Below are 18,824 nucleotides of genomic sequence, written 5' to 3'. Positions count from 1 at the left end.
TGCATTCCATCGCCCTCTGAAATTGTCTTCTGTTCCTTCCAGTGGCCTGTGGACAATATTTTCATTTTGACACCAGTGATCCCAAAGTGTATTCTCTTGTATTGCCTTTTCTCGTGCCAACAATAATAAATCCAGAACTGTTCTTTGTGTCTGCTCTGCTTAATAGAAATATCTTCTCTCTGCAACTAATAAATTATATTTAATATCTCTGTTACTGTTAAAGTGGCATTAAACCCTCAGATTTTTTAACATAAACCAATACTGTAATGTGTGCCTTACTGTAATCCATGGTTGTTTCCCCTTCTCTTTGCTGCTCTTCCTTTTAAATCCTCATGTCTTCTCATGCTCTGCAGAACTTCTGTTTTGCAGCAGACTGCCTTGTCTCAGGAATGGATACACGGTGTCTGTGTATAGGTTTGTATAGGCTTGTAACCTGAGCCAGCACTACAGGAAGAGGCCCTGAGCTGAAAAGGGAAGTTCTCCCCAAGCATGGGAAGACATGAGGATTTAAAAGGAAGAGCAGCAAAGAGAAGGGAAACAACCATGGATTACAGTAAGGCGCACATTACAGTATTGTTTTATGTTAAAAAATCTGGGGGTTTAATGTCACTTTAAGAAAATGATCGGTTTCAACTTTTAACTGTATGCTTTTCCCAAGCTCCATTCACAAATATGATAGACTGCTCATCTTAAGACTAGAATTTATAACAAATAAGGCCAGTTCATGATGTCTGGTAAAGCCAATACGAGTAGTTTCCCCCCCCCCCATGCATCTCCTCTTCAAAAGCTACTGTGACCAAGTAATGCCCTTGAAGGAACCCATTATTGGGGAAGGTAGAGGGTACAAGTTAAGTAAAAACTGCACTTTACTGAAAAAAATGGATGCAACAAATATACTTAAATCTGGAGGCAATTGAGATTCTCAACTGAACTCAACAGACACAACAACTTTGCTTTAAATATATTTCTTATTAGTCTAAAACAAAAGCACAGACTGCCCCAACATGTCCAAGATCGTTTTAATAAAGAATAAAAACATACTCACGAAAGCAGCGCTTATAGATCTTAATTAGATCAGAGTGTGGGTTAGTATAACCCGTGTTGTCTATCCACACAGAAGACGCCGATCGGCCATTGGCGTCCTCTATGGGGATAGCTAACATGGGTTATACACTTCCCACACTCTGATCTAATGCGCTTACTGCCTGCACTTTTATGTTTTTGTTTTTTTTATTCTTTAATAAAAACGATCTTGCACATGTTGGAGCACTCTGTGCTTTGGTTTTAGAGTTTTTAATGAAGGTTCTCTAGCCCTTGTGAAGGAGCAGCACAGTGTATGAAGATTGTCCATCTTTGGGAAGGTTAATCCATCAGCTGTCAGTAGCGTCGGGTTTTTTAAATATTTCTTATAGGCCACGTGTGTATATAAACCCACCATGTGTGCACCAAAGGCCTTTGCAAATCCAGATATTGCTCATACAAATATCAGTGACATCATCACTGTTTTGTACATAGCCTATGTAGAGAGCTGTGGGTGGAAGGGCCTGCAGATACAAGACCAGTTACTCTGCACAAGGTAGCATCAAGAACCAGTCAGATACAGGGGGCAGATACAAGACCAGTTACTCTGCACAAGGTAGCATCAAGAACCAGTCTTTATTGCAGGAAGCTCATGCAAAGAGGGAAAGTGCAGGAGTTGCCTCATGCCGGATTACTTCACAGATATTATTGGTATTTAAATAACACCGACAATTTACTCAGCACATTCACATCAGTCCCTGCCCTCAAGGAGCTTACCATCTAAGGTCCCCCATCTCACATGCATACATAGAGGGCCAATTTGCACAGGAGCTAATTAATATTCCAGCATGTCTTTGGAGTGTGGGAGGAAACCGGAGTACCCGGAGGAAACCCACGCAAGCACAGGGAGAACCCACAATAATATAGCATCCTGACCAGGATTTGAACGGGGGAACCCCAGATCTGGAAAAAATAACCAAAGGACACCAGGATTCAAGTAAGAATACTTATAGCTCTTGTAATTAGACAATATTCATTAGGTCTTATCTTCAAAAATGCCAAGATTTTTAAAAGTCACTTCCTTACAAGCATGACAACACTTGGGGTGATCTTTATAAACATTGTATAAAACACTTGTTGTGTACACCTCCAGTGTACACAACAATAGTTTCCTTTTCATGCTCCCCTTTTCCCTGTAGTATTTCTTTAAATTACAGCATTAGGCCGGATCATGTCAGTGTAGGAGGCAGACCCTTGCAATGACTTGTTTCAGTGCACACAAGCACATAAAAATATGCAGGGAAGTTTGAACAGAATTCTCAGTGTAAGTAACTCCCCCGGAGATGACCGTTTTTTTCTTAACATTATATGCAGTCAGTCACTTTAAGAATTTCTAACTCAAAATAAACACATATCCCATAGACCACTTCCGGATTTCTGATGTCACCTTCTGTTTTTTTAGCTCTTTCCATTATTTCGCTTTGAGTGTTGAATTTTCTTGCTGTTTTTATTGGAAACATATCTCCAGCATAAGGCCATTGGTGAAACATTGGCTGTAGTGCATTCCACAGTGCAAGGCCTCATGTTACTCTCACTGGTTTACAAGCCGATGCTCCAGTTTCTCTTCATCGTAGCATAATGGCCCAGCCCTGTAAAGAGGCTCCTCTTCTTCATACCAGCGACTTACATTAAAGTCAGGGAAGAAAATTGAGATTTCTCGACAGGCCGAGTCTACAGAATCTAGAAGGAAAGACCATTTAAGCATTGAACAAATTACAAAAAAATACATATTTTTGCCAATACAACCCTCAATGGCTAGTTAACAGGCATGTCAGAGTTTTTATCTCTTGGGCATTCTTTTCCTTTAAGTTCAATAGGCACGGAGAAAGATGTGGGTGAGTTACCTTTAGTTCTTTTGCTGTTTTTTGCACACATGTTAAAATGTACATTTTAGGCCTGATAATTACTTAAATCCTCCAGAATTACAAATTTCCTGAAAGCAGAGACCCTGTAGAATAAAATGGTGGCGGTTGCAATTTTTGTGTTGCATGATATTAGTGCAACTGTTTATTGAACCCACATTTTTTGTAAAACATACACTTAATTTTAGTGCACATAAACACAATATATTACCCATTTTTTGGTAAAATATATAAGAGTAAAGAGATACTAAAAATGTCAAGCTTTAGAATTGTGCACGTTCACAGGGGCCTTTTAAAAAAATGTGGGTGTTTTCATATTTTATTTAACTTTTTAAAAACTTTTTATTGCGGTCACATAAGGGGCTCACAATTCCCCTATGTAAAAGCATTTTAGCGGTGACAGGTTCTCTCTATGGAGACATTAGGTGGCTATTAGTCCCCTACTGGCACCTTTGCAGCCCATTAAAGCTGATCAAGCACAAATTAAAAAAAACGCAGAAGTTACTAAATCATTGTAATTTCCTGATGTTCACTGGTCTCTCTCCCCTCTCATTGATGGCGCCACTGATCATGGTCCCGGGTGCCCGCATCAGGGGCAGTGGAGCCTGGGAAACATGGGATCAGGAGGCTTCACAGCCAGGGAATCTGTTTACAGGGCCCGCTGTCGCCAATGTTACAGAAAACAAAAAACAGCCTTTTGACATTTGCCATGTAAAAATAAATTGCCTCCAATGAGGGATGTCCGATGTGTGGATGTTGCTACTCTAGGTAAAACGATCACTTTCAGTCATCCCAGAAATTACTGTAATTCATTCACCCCCTCCCCTCGTCCATTCACTAAATGTCATTACACGATGCCCGGCTTCCCGATAGGCCGGGAAGCCGACTCCATTGTCACCAGGGAGCATGGAGCTGGCTAATCAGAAAGCCGGGCGGCGTGCAATGACTCGCCACCCAGCTTCCTGATTGGTCGAGAAGCTCCATGCTCCCTCGTCACCTGGTGACGAAAGAGCATGGAGCCAGCTTCCTGGACAATTAGGAAGTCAGGCGGTGAGTCATCATCCACCACCTGGCTTCCTTAATGGGACTTCCGGTGAGTACCGGAAAAAATAAATAAATATATGGGTACTAGATACCGAAAAACCAGTATCGGTGCATCCCTAACGGGAACTCCTTTAGAAGGGTCTCACCTGATCCATGAGTGGTGTTGCGGGTATCAGTAAGTCCCAATTCTCCCCGGACAGTTTCTGGAGCATCAATTCGTGCTTTAAAGACCTTTGTTGGACCCATGACCTTCCTCCACAGCTGGATAGCATCCTCATGTGCCAGAATGTATGCCCTCATAGGGCCACTGCATAGAAATCAGAAGAGTCAGATGTTAAAATGTTGATGGTCTCCATCAATCCATTTCAGCAGAAATTGCTGACGAAATGAAAAATCAACAGTAAGTTATTAATCTACCTATTACAGTAAGTAACCCCTATTATTAGGTACACCTACTAAATAACACAGATAATCAAATAATCACGTGGCAGTAGCTCAATACATGCAGACATGGTAAGGAGCTTCAGCTCTTGATCACTCAAACATTAGAATGGGGAAGATTGGTTCAAGCTGAGAGGTCCACAGCTGCTCAAATATGCATTCTCTACAGCAGTGGAATGCAGAGGGGCATCTCTTAATACACAACATGCTAAGAATTAAAGTGCATTGCTGTTGACCCCTTTATGGTTACTAGATAGGGAACCAGACAAACTAGCCACTGGGTATATATAAAATAAAAAATACATCCAAAAGGTTACCATGCAAGAATAGCTTAAAGTACGCCCATCATGTGTGCATCAAAAGCAAACCTAGCACACAAAAGCAGGCACCCTATAGCATACATTTAGTATTCCCGTGTACCCCCCAGTGAATAACTGGGGCGGTACAACTAAGACCCTATGAAAATTGTGATTTTCTGAAAGTTAGTATTTGGATGAAGCTAGAAAATGTGTAAACAATGTGCACTTTACCTAGACATGAATTCCACCAATCGTTGATAAAAGAATCGTCCTAAACAAAAATTGAAATATTGGTTATATACATAACATTTGTACTGTAAATATGCTTTGATCCAGAATAAGCAAATTGGACACATCAGCATGAACAGAAAAACATATACTGACTAAAATGTTTGACTTTATTACTTGAGGCTTCCAGTCTCAGTTAAATGTTTTACATTTAAAATGATTAGGAAATAATTAAAAGCAGAAACAGGCAAGCAGACATTCTAGTAGAAGTGAGGTCTGAGCATATTGGACTTATGGGGTCCAGATGGTGAGGAATTTCTTGTGGGTGTCCACAAGTATACTAGTAAGTGTTTCAATGATGAAGAACGAGTCTATGCATTGCCTGATCTCTGCAAGTTGTGTAAATTGCTTCTTTCAAGCTGTAGCAATAGTTTGTATAATAGCTAATAGGGATGCACCGATACTGGTTTTTCGGTATCGAGTACCGATATTTTTTTCGGTACTTGCTGATACTGAATACCGGTACCGGAAGTCCCATTAAGGAAGCTGGGCAGCATGTAATGATTCTGCACACGGCTTCCTGGGAAGCTGGGCGGTATGTAGTGACTCCAAGTGACAAGGAAGCATGGAGCCGGCATTCTGGCCAATCAGGAAGCCAGGGGGTGGGCAATGACTCGCCGCATGGCTTCCTGATACCAGAAGTTCCGGTATCAGGATAGGCATTGGAACCATTTGGGTGAGTACAAGTACTCGCCCGAATACTCAGAGTCAGTATTGGTGCATCCCTAGCAGCTAATAATACATAAGTAGTTTGAATTGTGATTTAATAGGTAAGGGGGTCACAAATGAAGAGTCTCATGGGAAAGGGCTCTTAAATAAGGTTTGTAAAAAGCTTAATACTTTCCTCCAGATTCTGCTCAACATAAAGCAGGACCACAAAATGTGCAGTAAATCTCCAGCAACAGAACAGTCTCTAAAACACATGCCAGGGAGGGATATAGGTACGCCAATCTGGATGGAACCATATGCCAGTGGGTCAGGACTTTGAAAGCTAACTTGGCTGAAAGTTTCAGCTGGAAACTTATGTATAAGCTGAATACTTAGTCAGGTGGTTGAGTTGGGAATAGATAATAGAGATCTATTTAGAGGAAATGGAAATATGGTAACAAACATGCTCAAAAACAGACAACTAAGTGGTGAGATTGAGGGTATCTGTCACGGATGTGAGCCAATGGTTAATATGCATATAATTGATAACTGGATCTTAGTCCAGCTATAGATAGAGCAGCTGCTAATGTAAAAGAGTACAAATACTGAAACCTATGGCACCTTCATCAGTTAAAGGCACCAGGCAGCTCTAAGCTGGGTAAGAATAATGGGTTACCTAAAAGCAGTAACAAAGGGTTGCTGTGGTGACTTAATTTTGTTAAAATATTTGGCCAAACCAGATGGTAAGACAATGTCGCATTAAGGGACTCATAGATTGAGGCCTTGATTGTGGTGGGAGCCCATGGGGGTTACAGGTGAGCAACAATGGGCCACTAGATTTACCCCCAGGGATTTGTAATTTTCTACAACCATTCTTGTGATTCACACACCTCTGCCAAAGTGAACATTCTGGAAAATCACTCTATTACTTCTTGCTTGAATTTGACTGCTTCCTAGATCACCACTTTTCTAACTGGAAAGAGGAGGTGATGCATTGTTAAGTGAGCAGGCTAGGGGTAGAGAAGTGACACAGGAAGAAAATGAGTGTGCCTCCTGCCTAGCAGCGCAGGCTGGGAGAGGTGTGGAAATTACAACTTTTTCCATACACAAGTATAACATCTTCAGCAGGTACTAAAGTAAACATTTACATCTCAACTGAGTATTTAGCCGTTTACCTAACGTTTCATGTTTCAACCCAATAAAATGCCACATACGTTAAATAGTAAGGTACCAGGAGGCCAGCTTGCATTTCTTGCAGTGTGCCCTGGTAGCCCAGAATACCAGGTTGTTCTGTTATGCGTGACCATCACCTGTAGTAGCTGGCTCAGGTCTCTTGAACCTCAGTATTATTTAATGGAGGGCACTCATAACAGTGATAAGCCATTAGTGAAGGGGAAGGTGGTGGGCCAGGCCAGCATCTAACCGAGCTGGTTGCTATGTGTATATCAGCATGACGTGAAGGGGCATTAGAGGGTAGGCAATCTTAATTTAAAAAAAAAAAAAAAAAAAACTGGCCTAGTGGCACCACGAGGTTTCTACTTATGAACACAGGTGGAAGGTTATTATGGTCCTCCAAAGACTTACTTAAAAAAACAACACTACGAATTTTCCATGCGTAGATGTAGGGAGGTAAGTGGAATGTGTAAATTACTCATACCTCCAACGTGTCCTTCACATACTGGATAAAGAGTTGTGCTTTTCACTCAGTACAACTGCTGCCCAGCATGTTTACGCATTTTTCTCTGCAGTATTTGGTTGAGCCCTATAAAGGCTGACAGGGATTTCAAATGCATAGCAGAGCGCAGGGCCTGGAATCATGCTGGGCAGTGGGTGTTAATCTCATGACAAGGATGCCATGAAGGCCAGGAATTTACACACTACAATTACCTCTCTAAGATCTACCTATAGAAACTTGTAGAGTTCTTTCAAATGAATTTCCACTTTTGCAGTCAAATTTGAGAAAACCCAAATATACGTTTGTTATGTGTTCCCATTCACACAGCATACCCAACAAAATATATTTCTTAGCTTTTAGATGTTTCTTTCGTGTCGGTCACTGGGGAGACCACAAGCTATTCTGAACAGTTTGAAAGGGAGTCTGTCCCAACTGAAAAACTAGGAACACACAGTTTCTCCTCATTAACATACAATGCTTCTAGACCTTTAACCCTTTTGTTAGTACAGACAACGTACAAGTCTAGTTTACAACTGATAATTAAATCTACCAGCACAGGGGTTGGGTTTAGAGGTGCACCGAAATGGAAATTTTAAAACCGAAACAAAAAATGTCTCCGTAATATACAGGGGTACAGGTACTCCTAGAATGAGATCCTAATAGGTTGGACTTGATGGACTAATGTCTTTATTCAACCTCAAATACTATGAAACAAAAAATGTTTTACATTTTTTCAATTTTTATTAAATATTTTATTTTTTATAAACTTTTAATTTTTTTTTAATTTTCATTTTTTATTAAATATTTTTATTTTTTACTTTACTTTTAGGGTCTTCGGGGAAATATTAGGGGTCTAAACAGACCCCTGATATTTCCATTTTAAAATAAAAAAAGAGATTGAGAACACAAAGTCCTCTATGAGTGTTCCTGTTCATTGATAACATGAGAACATTGTTTGTTTACTATAAATACAATTATGAATGAACAGGAGGGGATGTAGATCACTCCCATTCATTCATAATTGAGGATATAGTTAACATGCCATATCCTCAATTATGTACACACACTCAGCGATCACTGATCGCTGAGTGTGTGTACATTGCTTTTCTCTCTGATACACTGTCACAGGAGGCTGATCGAGCGGTGTAGAGAGCAAAGCCCAGCCTCCTGTGACAGTGCTGTCTCCGCCCCCACACCGCTCTGCCGGACTGTGATAGGCGGCTGAGCGGTGTGGGAGGAGAGACGCCGGCCGCTCACAGCGCTCGGCCGGCTGTCACTTTCTTTTGTCCCCGCTGGAACACGCCCAGCGGGGAGGAAAAAACCTGGGATGTGCCGATGTATAGGCCGCAACATGGCTCTTTCGGCATTATGCCAAAATTGCCATTTTCGGCCGATATATATATCGGTGCATCCCGTGTTGGGTTAATTATAAACTTTTTTTTATTATAAACATTGACTCAATTGCCCCTCCTTAACATTACATGAAACTGGTTAGGATTTTTAAGCACATAAAAAGCGCTTTAACGTGGAAGCAGCAATTTGTTTTTGAAGTTATGCTATATGAATGAGAACGTATAACAAATATAAAAGTAGGTGCTATCCCAATTTGGCTACAAAAGTGGTAAATACAAGTTAAGTTTTTTCCGGTGTAAAAACAAAAAACAACAACCGGTGGATCAGTGTAGACAATGACATATGAAACCATGCATACATTGAAAAAGTAACAGAAAGTAACACTGTGGAGTTGGAAAAAAACAAACAAACACACACTGAGGATGTGAGTGGTGATGTATAGAAGACAGGGATGTCCCGATACCACTTTTTCAAGACCAAGTACTACATATAGGACCAAGTACTACATATAGAGTATACACTGCTAATACACAGGAGACAATAGATTTACAATTATCCTCTGCTTAATAGGGACCCCCCTTGCCCTCACTCACTGTGTCGCTGAGTGGGAGAGCAGCGACGAGTCAGCGCTGGTCCGGTGGGAGGAGCTCCAGGTGGGGTCCTAATTTAGCTGGCCGGCGACTGCCCAGAGCCACCTGGAGCTCCTCCCACCTGACCAGCGCTGAATCGCCGCTGCTCTCCGGCACTGAAGGACGTCGTCGGCGCTGAGCTGAAGCGGAGCGTCGTGCGACTGCTGCTCCGGTGGGTGGCGCTCCCAGTGGGGTCCTCTGAGCAGTCGACGGCCACCTAAATTAGGACCCCACCTGGAGTGCCGCCCACCGGAGCAGCAGTGACGCAACGCTCCTCTTAAACTACAATGCTCTGCAAAAAATATAGCGCAAGCTTCGGCGCTTTGTATCGGGGAATTTGTCAAAATGCCCTGTATCGGTCCCGATACCGATGCTTGTATTGGTATCGGGACATCCCTAATAGAAGACATCATTATTATGGCTTATCAATGCAATTATTCTTCGTTTACACTTCTATACAAAATATACACTCGACATTCACTGCAGAACTAATAACTTGTCGTGATTGCACTTATTTTCTCTTATTAGTTCAGCTAAAAGACCACTTAAGTTGAAGGCTTGGAACTCAACCTCTAATAATAATAATAATAAAAGTCCTTTTAAGGGCTAAGCTTACCTTTCTGTCCATGTTTCATGTTACACTCATATTTAGGGTGCAACATAAACACTCCAAAGCCCCCCCCCCCACCTGAATCATGGGGTTCTTTTCCCTTCAGGAGCTTCGAATGAAAAAAACTACAGTAGCAGAGGGACTGGTAGATCTCAATAGCTAGAGGAATAGTCTGCGGGAGCCTGTGCATTGCATCCATGACCCACTGATCGCAGGCTGCAGTGCAAAATAAAAATTTTCATCAACAATGTGGGGGCATTTATTGATTTATTTTTTTGCAAAATCCGGAATGTGCCTTTAGCTGGTGTCAATAAGATAACCAAATGAAAGCTTTGTCCACAACACTCAACAGCAAGATAACTACACTGAGTGGCCAGATAATTATGACCATCTGACGTTTGTAGGCAAATTAGCTATAATTTGGCGCTGAAGTTGCTAGAGGGCCAGACCATTATAAATAGGGAAGCAGGTTGTTTACCACGACAGTAGAAGTGATTTTTTTCTGAAGATATGGGTAAACAACACGATTTAACAGCCTTTGAACGTGGAATGATTGTTGGCACTCTGAGCCATGGCGCGAGCATCAGCAAAACAGCAGAATTCGTTAAATGTTCAAGAGCAGCTGTTTAAGTGTTTAAAGACCGGACTGTCAGCAGAAAATCTGGGTCTGAACGTGCAAATTGTGGCCGTCAGCGACTAGTCAATGTTAGGGCAGAACGGAGAGCGGCAAGACTGGTACAAGACAACAGAAGGGCAACAGTGCAGTGTCAGATTCCTCGCATTACCTTTCAACATCTCGTGGAGTCACGAGGCCGCCCAACGAAGTCATCTCATGGAGTTATCTCGTGGCCCAACGAAGTACTGATGGGGTGGTCATAATAATCTGGCCACTCAGTGTATATATACACTTTCTATCCCCAGAAATAAATAAATATTTACCTGTGTGTTCATGGTAGAAACTCTGAGAATCAGCAATCCGCCATTTAAGTTCCTTACTTCTTACAATTAAGAAATTGTTATTCAGTATCTTCTGATGTACAGCCTATAAAGTGAGATAGAAAGAAAAGGAAAGAATTTACTACATATCAAATATATAAGACTCCAGAACAATTTGCAGTGTGTTTTTCACTAAGTATTAAAAGATGTGTCTCAGATGTCATTCTGTTCTATATACAGGAAAACAAAAGATTCATTGAGGACATCTGCAAGCATCAACAGAAAACTTGAGACAACAACAAATAACTCCCCGATCTCATCAATGTTGTCAATGAATTCTAACCGTTTTGAATAGTGCGATTGGTGTTCTCCACAAGGATTTCACTATGCAACCCCAGTTTCTGAAACGTGAGACTGCCAGGAATGCAGTTAGAAACATCCCAAGACGTTGTTCTCTTCCTCCTATTTTACCAGTGGTTGAACACCCCCTTTCAGTTTGACTGGTGCACAGGAGAATGCAAAATAGAAACTTTACCCATTCACTTAATGTCTCCCAAAACAGTTACTTTTAAGGCATGTCAACTGCAAAGGTTGTCAGTGTGCTGATTTCAGCTCTCAACCGAACTTCAAACCTGGTGTCATAGCTGATCTCATGTGCAGCACCATGGCAACTGCAATTCAAATACAGACTAAGATGCCACCTTCCTTGCCTGTAAGGGATAGGAGGGTTCTGCTTCACAGTGCATGCACTTTTTGTGTGTTTATAAAAACAAACCTGAGCAGAGATGGTGTAAACAAGCCCTTAAAGAAGACCTCCAGGCAATCTAAAACATGAGTTGATTACCTGATAACTCTGTTTCCAGGAATCTTCCAGGACAGCCATCGAGATATAGGCTCTGCCTGCCTGCAACAGGAAACACATCAACCACATTAAATAGACTCCTCCTTCCATCCCAAGTCAGTAACCTCTAGGACCGAAGGCTACCCCATGTACTAAAGTATCTCCTCCTTCACCCAACCACGGATGTCACCTGGATACTTACCAAGGGCGGGAATATGCTGTCCTGGAAGATTCCTGGAAACAGAGTTATCAGGTAATCAACTCATGTTTTCCCCAGTCATCTTCCAGGACAGCCATCGAGAGGATCAGTGAGGACTAATCTTACCTCTTAGGGTGGGACCACAGCTTGCAGGACTTTCCTGCCAAATGACTGGTCTTGTTGAGTCATAAGGTCCAGCCTGTAGTGCCTGACGAATGTCTGGAAGCTGGACCACGTGGCTGCTCTGCAGATCTGTTCTGGAGTAGCCCCTGCTCGCTCTGCCCAGGACGTAGCCCATGCTCGAGTCGAGTGTGCCGTGAGCGAACCTGGCAGCACCAAGCCCTGTGCTTTGTAGGTGTCAGTTATGGCCATCTTAATCCACCTTGCTATCGTGCTTTTAGTGGCCCTGCTCCCCCTAGTGGGTCCCCCAAAAACAACAAAGAGGCGGGACGACTGCCGCCAAGGTTTTGTGACTTGGAGGTACTCCAAAACGCACCTACGAACATCAATACCCTGCCACTCCCGTTCTCTTGCAGAGGCCGGGTTGGCGGCAACCGAAGGAATGACCACCTCCTGAGTCCTGTGGAAGATGAACGCGTGCCCCCCTGCCTGTTTATATAGGCCACTGCCGCGGCATTGTCCAAGGCCACTGCCACATGGTGACCGGCTAACGTCTCCCGGAACTGGCAGAGAGCTAGCTCTATCGCCTTCAGCTCTCTCCAGTTTGACGATTTGAGACAGCCCGCCTGCTCCCAGGCAGCCTGCCAAATGTGCTCCTGGCAGTGAGCACCCCAACCCCAGGCATCTGTCGTGACCACCAGCGGTGTAGACTGACACAAAAGTCTGCCGACTGAGAGGTTCCGACAATCCATCCACCACAGAAGTGAATGCTTGATTTCCTCTGTGATGTGGACCCCTTTGTCTAAGTCCTCTAGTCGACTTCCCCACACCCTCAACAGCCAATTCTGCAATGGCCTTGAGTGGAACTGTGCCCAGGTAACCGCTGGGATGGTAGACGTCATGAGACCGACCATTCTCATCACCGACCGGACTGAGGCTGTGTTCTGTAACTTCAGCCTCAGCGACTCCTCTATCAATAGAGACACCTTGTCTCCTGGTAATGCAATGGTCATGTCCTGGGTATTGATCCAATAACCCAGAAACTTCACTCTCTGCGCAGGGACCAGTTGTGACTTCTCCCTGTTTACCAATCAACCCAGACTCTCCAAGTGCAGTTCCAGTTTTTGTTGGAGCACCAGCTCTGACGGGGCAAAGAACAAAAGGTCGCCCAAATATGGAATAACCCCTACGCCCCTTGATCTTAAGAGGCACCAGAGCCTCTGCCAGCACTTTGGTAAAGATTCGAGGTGCAGAGGAGAGGCCAAATGGCAGATCCCTGTACTGGAAGTGCAGGACCCCTGCCGGACCCCTTACTGCAAACCGCAGTAGGTATTGTGACGACTTTCTTACCGCGATGTGCAAATAGGCGTCTCTCAAATCGATGGTCGCTAGGAACGACCCTGGGGGCAGCAACTCTCGTATTGAAAAAATCGATTCCATACGGAACCTTTTGTACAGTACCACTTTGTTCAGAGGTTTCAGATTGAGAATCAGTCTGCATTTCCCTGAAGGCTTTATCCTGGAGAAGATGTGTGAGTAAAACCCCCTCTTCTCCTCTAAAGTCGGTACTCTTATAATGACCCCCTGGTCCAACAGATCCTGAAGGGCCCCCGCCATTGCCTCTGATCTCCTCCGGTCTTTGGACAGGGAAGTAATCAGAAGCCTCGACGGGGGCCGCTCCGTCAGCTCTATTTTGTAGCCGTGCAGCACCAGCTCCAAAATGAATTTGTTGCTGGTCAGCTTCCCCCAGAGTGGGAAGAATTCCCCCAACCTTCCTCCCACCCTGAGCAACCGGTCATTGGGATTGATTGGGCTGCTGAGGGGGGTTAAAGAGGAAATTACCTTTAGACTTCCCTTTGTTAAAAGCCCACGCTTTAGATTGGTCCTGCTTCTTCCCTTTTTTCTTGGCGGAAATTCTGCCCCCTTTGGCCACTAAAAAAAACTTCTTCCCCTTCTGTTTGGGTGGCAGTGGGAAGCCTTTTTTTTCTTATCTGTGGACCTATCCAGCACCGCCTCAAGTTCTTGGCCAAAGAGCAAGTCACCTTTAAAAAGGTAACCCGCACAACTTTGCTTTAGAGGCTGCATCCCCAGACCAAGTTTTGAGCCACAACGCTCGTCTGGAGGAGTTGATCAAAGCTGTAGTCCGTGCTGAGTACCTGACTGCTTCAGCCGAGGCGTGTGCAATATAAGCGGCAGCTTTACTCAGCACCGGGAGGGAACCCAGTAACTGGTCACGATCAGTGCCAGACTCCAGGTGGGCTTGCAGCTGATTCAGCCATACTCCCAAAGTCCTGGCCACACAAGTAATAGCCAGGCCAGGTTTGAACCCAGCACTCACCGATTCCCATCCTTTCCTGAGCAAAGCCTCCGCTTTCCTGTTCATCGGGTCTTTCAAAGCCCCCATATCCTCAAATGACCGGTCAGTCTTTTTAGAGACTTTCGATAAAGAGGCATCTAAGGGCACTTGTCCCAAATCCCTGCGTCTTCCTCTGAAAATGGGAACCTGCGTTTAGGACCCGCAGAAAAAAACATTCTCTTTTCCGGGTGCTTCCACTCCTCTTGGATCATGTCCGAGAGTGATTTGTGGACCGGGAAGGTGCGTCCTTTCTTAGTCTGAAGCCCTTTGTACAGCTTGTCATGCACCGAAAGCTCAATGGACTCCTCTTTAATACCCAGAGTATCCCATATGGCTTTCAACAGCTCACCCGTCTCAAATGAAGGAAAAAGGAATTTTGTAGCTGAACTGCTACGCAACTCCCCTTCCGACTCATCGTGATCCTCTGACTCATCCTGAGATCCCGAAGATTCACTGGGCGCTTGCTTGCTCACGCAGCTTTCTGGGTATCCAATAGAGCTGCCTGCCCCCGACGTACCGAGCAAACTAGCATCCACTAGTGTACTCACCGGGGTCTGGAGCGCCGACCTGAAAGACTGAAATGTAGTAACCATTTCATCTCTCATTGAGTCCAAAAGCCCCTTAAACATTCCACCTGACTCTTTTGCAACTATTTTCTCTAAACAATCTTTGCACAAGGGTTTGGACCATGAAGCTGACATTTTTCGAAAGCAAGAGGCACACTTCTTCCCTTTTGGGCGAGAGCAACCAGCTTCAGCGAGGGGCTTATCCTCCGTGGCTTTGACCTGCGTACAACAAGAGTGATGCCATCAGCCAGTGCTCTGCCCGCATGCAAACCATGTTACACATAACACTACCCAGCTTGTCCTGTGAACAGGCCCCCAATACAAGCCAGGTAAAGGAAAGGGGAGAATCTCCAAAGAAAACTCGCCTACCTTAGCGCCCGTGCCATGCTCTCCCCCATGCTGTCCTGCTCCCACCACAGACACCAGCAAGGGGCGAAGAGACACCACAGCCCGCCACGCGAGGCCCACACCTCCACGCTGCCGCAGACTGACACTGCTCTCCCTACCATCAGGTAAGAGCCCCCTACTGCCGAGGTAGCCGGGACCCCTGGACTCCTCCAGCCTCCCTGTACCTCTCCTATGCTGCCCCTGTTGTTGCCAGACCAATGTCCACAACCTGGGCTCCGCATTCCTAGGCATCACACCTTGCCACTGCTGTACACCAGGGGGGGCCACCATCTGGCGCCTACTCACGTGCAGGAGGATGGTTGCCTTCCCTGAGTGATGGAAGGGAACCTTGGCCAAGAATCGGATGGGGGTCCGATAGGGAAGCCCTGTATGCGCTGCAGCAGGTAATCCTGGAGTAGGTACCAACGCATAGCAGGGTAGGCTCAGCCCTAAGGCAAACAAACATGAGCCCTAAAAACAACAAATATTACGATGTCCCTGTGTAGCCGGCGGAGTCACAAAAAAACTGACTTGGGATGGAAGGAGGAGTCTATTTATTTAATGTGGTTGATGCGTTTCCTGTTGCAGGCAGGTGGAGCCTATATCTCGATGGCTGTCCTGGAAGATGACTGGGGAAAAATTAACTCTTGCATCAGGGCTATCCCTGCACTGCAAGGGCAAAGTGCTCATTTTAGTCTAGGGGCTAAAATAAAGAAATATACTCACCTGATCCTCGATCCTGCTTGGCTGCTAGACCAGTCCATGTAGCTTCTTATGGCCCAAGGGGCTCTGGCGGTCTATGGACCTGTGACCTCAACTTGTCTAATGTAGCTGCATTAGATGCGAGGACGCTGAGGGACATGCCACCGCCAGAGTGGAAGGAAGAGAGGTGAGCGGTGACTGCCGCAGGACCAAGGATCGACTGAGTATACTATCACTTTTTTTAGCCCCTAGACTAGGGGTAGGCAACCTTGGCTCTCCAGCTGTGCTGAAACTACAAATCCCATAAGGCATTGCAGGCCACAGACATGACTCCCAGAGGCAGAAGCATGATGGGATTTGTAGTTTCAGCACAGCTGGAGAGCCAAGGTTGTCTACCCCTGCCCTAGACCAAACCAAGCAATTAACTTTAACAGTGCAGGAGTAGCCCCACTGCAAGGGTTAATTTTTAGATTGCCGGAAGTTCTTTATTAACCTCTTGCCATCCGCCCGTAGTAAAAAAACGGACGGACGGCACTGCTGCATCTGCGGGTTGCCGTCTCCCCTTTTTTTTTTTTTAAATTTCGGTAATTTTTCCTTAATATAGTAAAAAAATAAAACCCCCAGTGGTGAATAAATACCACCAAAAGAAAGCTCTATCTGTCCCCAAAAAAGGGTATAAAATTCATTTCAGTACAGCGCTGCATGACGGAATAAATGTCAGTTAAAGTACCGCAGCGCTGAATACTGAAAAATGGCCTGGATGGGAAGGGGGTTTAACACCGCGGATGTCAACTGGTTAAGGAAGCCTTATTTTTTTCCCCTTGTTTTGCATCTTTACAAGATTTTATCATTAGAAAATAATCCTGCTTACTTCAGATATAATTGGATGGGCCACAGCGTCAGGCTTAATAACTGCTAAAGTCAGTTGAAGTGAGCGAGTCCAGCGCAATGCGGACATGATCCCATGCAGGAAGAAAGACACAATCTGTGGAGACAAAAGCATTACACATATTATACTGAGCATCATTTTTAAATGACCATTAAAGTGGAGCTGGAAAGGGCAAGTATTAGAACCCGTTTTTATTTTTTTTACTGCTATCTGCAGCTTCGTTGCAGAGATTTCCCCTAACTTCTTGTCTCACTGACATCGAGGTTTCTCCAGCAGGAAATAAAAGAGAAATCTGCAATAGGGATACATGGGCAGAAATAGATATCAGACAGGTGTTACCCCAAAAAGGAATTTTTTGTCTGTGTTGCTGTCAGAGCATTACCCTCAATTCAAGTGTGGTGAAACTTTGTCAACAGGGCAGGAAGTGAGGATAAATCTTTCTAACTGGGGGCCTGGATCACAGTAGAGACAATCTCCAGGATACTGTTAACTTCCCTTCCTACCAACCCCCTAACTGACCACTGGAGTGTAAAAAAAAAAAACCCCCAAAAACAAACGTCCATTTTTACTTAAAGTCGTGGTTATGTGGTCCTCCTGTACTGGGTCTTTTTTCTTCATTTTTACATTCAACGGGGTCCTTCTTTGGATGCCCACATCACTACCTGCGTGATGTGGGCACTTCCTCTTATCTGTCCAGTGGTGGAGTCCTCTCAGGATCCAGAAGAAAAGTAATGTTAGCACAAGGGGGCAGTAGGGGACTGGCAGTCTCAGGTGCATCTTCAGCTCTGGAATAGTGGTACCCCACGCTCAGAAATGAAGGAGGCGAGGGACATGGATAAGTATATCTTGGATCAGCATGTAAGAACCCCCCAAAAAGCTTGTAGGATGGGTTGGAGGGACGGGAAGCAGGACGGTCAAATTTTGTCTGGAATGGGGCTTTAACCCTTTCCTCTATTTCCAGTTAGAACTTATCAAATATCACATATTCTGCTGGGTGAATTTTAAACATTTTTGTTGGGCCATTTATTCGTTTTCTTAAACTGTGAACGGACAAGAGAAAAGGGAGGGTAAACGACTAGATGGCTTCCCTGTATGAGAGCCGGAGCGCTGATAACCACAGCACTGGAAGCACTAGTCAGTATGCATGAATCTGATTTTTATATTACACAGCTGCCATCTGATCTGGATCATTACAGGTAACGTGTGTACACAAGCGTTCACAAAACACAAGTAAGAACAAGTAATGGTGAAAAAATAAAAGCACTTGTGGATTTATGTAATCATTTTCTGGCTATGTATCATTAGTGATCCTCTGACTGGCAGCGTATCTTTCACTGACTATAAGAGACAAGCTGGAGGAGGTCAGCCCACGTTGAAGTCCATCTGCACACACCACACCATTCATTCTTACCAGCAAAGCTTATCATTACTATACAATACGGCTGGTAAAAGCTCGGGTTATGTCCTTGATTGGGCACTCACCCGTCACCCCTCCCGCACTACTCTTCTATGGCAACTGTGGACGCCACAGCACGCCGTTTCCGGGTCAGCTTACACAGGCGCCAGCGAACCCCCGCCAGCAATACTGTTCGCCTGCTTGATGTACTTATGTCTCTGTTAGAGAAGACATATTGCTGGGTCCAAATAGGGTACGTGTATTGCTTCGGACTTCGAAAAAATGGCCGCCAATTGCGAGCCAACCGCACACGTTGAAAGACATCTTTTTCAAGCCTGCTAACACCTCTGCTAAATGAAAGCGCTGCTTCTTGTACTGAACTCCCAGTGCGCATGCGCGGTCTCTGCTCGCATGCATCTGTTGCTAAGCAGAGAGAAGCGGATGGAGGTGAGTAATGTTGATCATGTCTGGATATTTCATTGTACATTGCTATTACTTATGTC

At 44.5% G+C, this 18,824-nt stretch overlaps 1 protein-coding gene across 1 annotated transcript; it reads right to left on the bottom strand.

Annotated features, from left to right (window-relative positions):
• Nucleotides 1–2,431: 2,431 nt before the first annotated feature.
• Nucleotides 2,432–18,494, bottom strand: NME6 (NME/NM23 nucleoside diphosphate kinase 6). The gene is made up of 6 exons (XM_018560737.1): nucleotides 18,408–18,494; nucleotides 16,908–17,021; nucleotides 10,869–10,971; nucleotides 4,958–4,997; nucleotides 4,133–4,293; nucleotides 2,432–2,760 (listed from the first exon to the last, which is right to left on the bottom strand). The coding sequence occupies exons 2-6, from the start codon at nucleotides 16,992–16,994 to the stop codon at nucleotides 2,612–2,614; spliced, it is 540 nt and encodes a 179-aa protein (XP_018416239.1). The 5' UTR covers nucleotides 16,995–17,021; nucleotides 18,408–18,494; the 3' UTR covers nucleotides 2,432–2,611.
• Between the last annotated feature and the right edge of the window lie 330 nt (nucleotides 18,495–18,824).

The sequence above is a fragment of the Nanorana parkeri genome, unplaced genomic scaffold, assembly GCF_000935625.1.
Source record: "Nanorana parkeri isolate BGI_ZX_2015 unplaced genomic scaffold, ASM93562v1 scaffold476, whole genome shotgun sequence".
NCBI classification, from domain to species: domain Eukaryota; kingdom Metazoa; phylum Chordata; class Amphibia; order Anura; family Dicroglossidae; genus Nanorana; species Nanorana parkeri.
Note: the sequence above shows the minus strand (reverse complement) of the source record. Positions and strands in the feature narration are given on the sequence as shown.